Raw genomic sequence first — 3,557 nt, 5'->3', positions numbered from 1 at the left:
AGCTGAGATTAACTTCTTTAATAATAGCCATATGTTCAGTATTCAGTTTCTCAAGTTATATGTTTCATTGCACATGATAAAAACAAGTATGAACAGTAAAACAAATATGTTACATATATATATATATATATATATATATAGGTTATTATATTTTGTTTGGGACAGTTTTAATATTTTAACTTGTGGACCATAGTAGATTTTTTTCTATCTTCCCTCATGTTTCAAAGTTAGATAGTGAAACACAAAATCAGTTATATTCACTATTATTTTCTGTCAAGTTTATACACTTCCTTCATCTTCATTTTAATCTTTGGTAAAATCATTACTGTATCTTTACGTACAACACATCACGTGACATATATATATAATTAGAAAATGAAACATTTAGTGTTTTGTATTTTCCTGTATTCATGCACTTTGAATAGTAATACATTTACATAAATAGTCCAACTTACTCTATATAATTAATCCTTAAAGAAATCTCAAGATCCCAAAGAACTTGCGTTTAATCAAACTTACTCTATATAATTAATCCTTAAAGAAATCTCAAGATCCCAAAGAACTTGCATTTAATCAAACTTACGCTACATGATTAGTCCTTAAAGAAATCTCAAGATCCCAAAGAACTTGCGTTTAATCAAACTTATTCTATATAATTAATCCTTAAAGAAATCTCAAGATCCCAAAGAACTTGCATTTAATCAAACTTACGCTACATGATTAGTCCTTAAAGAAATCTCAAGATCCCAAAGAACTTGCGTTTAATCAAACTTACCCTATGTGATTAGTCCTTAAAGAAATCTCAAGATCCCAAAGAACTTGCGTTTAATCAAACTTACCCTATGTGATTAGTCCTTAAAGAAATCTCAAGATCCCAAAGAACTTGCGTTTAATCAAACTTACCCTATGTGATTAGTCCTTAAAGAAATCTCAAGATCCCAAAGAACTTGCATTTAATCAAACTTACGCTATATGATTAGTCCTTAAAGAAATCTCAAGATCCCAAAGAAGTTGCGTTTAATCAAACTTACCCTATGTGATTAGTCCTTAAAGAAATCTCAAGATCCCAAAGAAGTTGCGTTTAATCAAACTTACGCTACATGATTAGTCCTTAAAGAAATCTCAAGATCCCAAAGAACTTGCGTTTAGTCAAACTTACCCTATGTGATTAGTCCTTAAAGAAATCTCAAGATCCCGAAGAACTTGTGTTGAAGAGGCGTCCCCAAGAAACTTTCTTTTCTAAAAACATAAAATTTAGTGAGTTGAAAAAGAAAGCTACAAACATGGGCACCCACAGGAAGGGGCAAGAGGAGGCATTTGCTGCCCTTAAATTTCACAAAAAAATTGCATGTATTATTATGTAAAATTAACATAATAGTTAAGCTAAATATTTTTAGTAATTTTTATTAAAATTGTAAATTTGTGTTTGAGTTTAAGCACACATAATATATATTCTCTTAGTCTCTTGACTTAGACTGTAAAAGCTGACCCCCCCCCCCATACGTTCTGCCTCCCCTTGAAAATATTTCCGTGGGTGCCCATGGCAACAAATTATTGTTTTTATAATGATTCACCTAAAATGACTAATAAAACAACATTGTCGTAAATATTTTTGGTAACTTTAAAGTGAGAGTCTTTATGTAAAACTATGTGATTTCAATCACCTCATAAGTTGAAGATCTGAAAAACATGTAAATGCTTGCAAAAGTTAATACTAACACATTTTATCAGAACTAGTACAAAATAACTTTCTTTCCCGTTTTAGGACCAGTTCTTCTACATTTGTCTTTTATTGTGTTTCAACAATCAATAATATGTAAGTGATTATTGGATAGTGTAGCACAGTGATTTATAATATTGAGTACCATGAACATAACTTTGTTTTAAAAGTGAGAGTTGGTATAGTTGAAACGAGAGAATTATTCTATACAACATATGAAAAATTCACAGCTATTGTTAAAATATAAGGGGGACTTACCCCCATCCTCACTACAAGTTATGCCAAAGTTTACCATACTATGTTTTTGTAGTGAAAAATATTAAGATACATCCACAAAAACCAAAATAAGTAAACTTACTTTTAGAAAAATTCATACATTCAAATAGAAAAACAATATAATTCTATGTATAAAAGCTTTACCTAAATGATGTTGAAAAAGTTTGAATGGTTACATTCTGCAAGTGTTACCATTAACAAAAAAATTCCAGAAATGTATTCTTATTAATTGCCCTCCTTCACTATGCTCTGTGTATATGCTATAACTTGCTTATGTTTTATTCACTTTGAGTTTTCTGTTAAAGATAAGCATAACCGAGCTTAAATTGGCTAGGGATTCCAGATATAGCAGTTACACCCACGGAGATGATTACTTGAATAGATAAAGAAATCCATTAAACCATGCAACCTTGACAACTTTTCCTGCTTTCTTCTCTGAAAGAACCTTTAACAACCACCCTGCATTTTGCTCTCTCTATGACCACATATGATACTCTCACAAGAGACTACACTGTTTTCCAGAATTCGTGGAGACACTACATACTTCTATCAAGGTTTTATGGCTCAAGGAATTATTGAATGCAGAACCAGCGGCACCTATGGTTACAGTACAGCCGATCAAAACAATTGTAACCTGCTGAATAAAGCAACAGTCATTTAAAGAAAGTTGGGAACAATTACACTACCATAAACCATCACACAAGTTTATGGAATACGAGTATGATTCAGACACATTTTACATTTGTAGTTACAGTTAAAAACATAAAACTGAAAGTAAATTGTATTTCCCCTAAACAATGAAATCAATAATTAAAAAGCTAATGATATTCATCGTTATTTTTCCACACAAAGTTTGTAAACTTTACACATTCTTCATGTCTTGCAATGCTGCAATTTATAAATTTCAAGTATACACCGTCTACAATTCCTAATTTTAAAACTGCAACTCTTATCTGATGGGTGATGTTAACAAACTATTCAATCATCGAGCATATACACAACACTTGTTTTCCTCTTACACCAACAACAATAAAAGTTACAAAAATAAAAGAATGCTCAAAAAAGGGGGCTATCAACCTATCACATTCAACTATAATCTGTGTGACGGAGACCAAAAATTTAAAAAAAAAAAGATTATGTTTATATTTATTTATTAAGTGAGGTTGTATTCAAAAGGATTTAAGTCACTAGCTCCATGGTGTAGAGTAACTTGGAACAAAATACAACAAAACACTGAGCATTTTTTACCCGATGCTCTATCATTTATTTTAAGCTCTTAGATGGTACTTTGGAAAATGTACAGTTTGATGTACTAGCTGATATTAATTTAATATTCTACATCATTAGATGTATAATGGAAATACTGATTTCGGTTGATGTACTCAATAAATAATAGAATAGACTAATATTACATTTTCTTTTCAATAACTATCTTTCACTCACAAGAAGAATATTAATTCATAACTTTTTGTTTTGGGTATGTGGGAAGAGGATTAAGAAGGTTATTCACCACAATGATTTTTTAATTCAGTATTAATTCATAACTTTTTGTTTTGGGTAT

General features: G+C 30.5%; 1 protein-coding gene across 1 annotated transcript in view; it reads right to left on the bottom strand.

The window, feature by feature from the left end:
- LOC106468029 (formin-like protein CG32138) overlaps positions 1–3,557 on the bottom strand; it is a 91,985-nt gene that overhangs the window by 39,738 nt on the left and 48,690 nt on the right. Inside the window, exon 4 of the mRNA XM_022396333.1 lies at positions 1,160–1,239. Within this exon, the coding sequence (XP_022252041.1) occupies positions 1,160–1,239 (80 nt within the window). The remainder of the gene's footprint in view (positions 1–1,159; positions 1,240–3,557) is intronic.

Source organism: Limulus polyphemus, unplaced genomic scaffold (assembly GCF_000517525.1).
Source record: "Limulus polyphemus unplaced genomic scaffold, Limulus_polyphemus-2.1.2 Scaffold2841, whole genome shotgun sequence".
Lineage (NCBI taxonomy): Eukaryota > Metazoa > Arthropoda > Merostomata > Xiphosura > Limulidae > Limulus > Limulus polyphemus.
The sequence above is the reverse complement of the archived record's forward strand: the minus strand, read 5'-3'. Positions and strand labels throughout refer to the sequence as shown.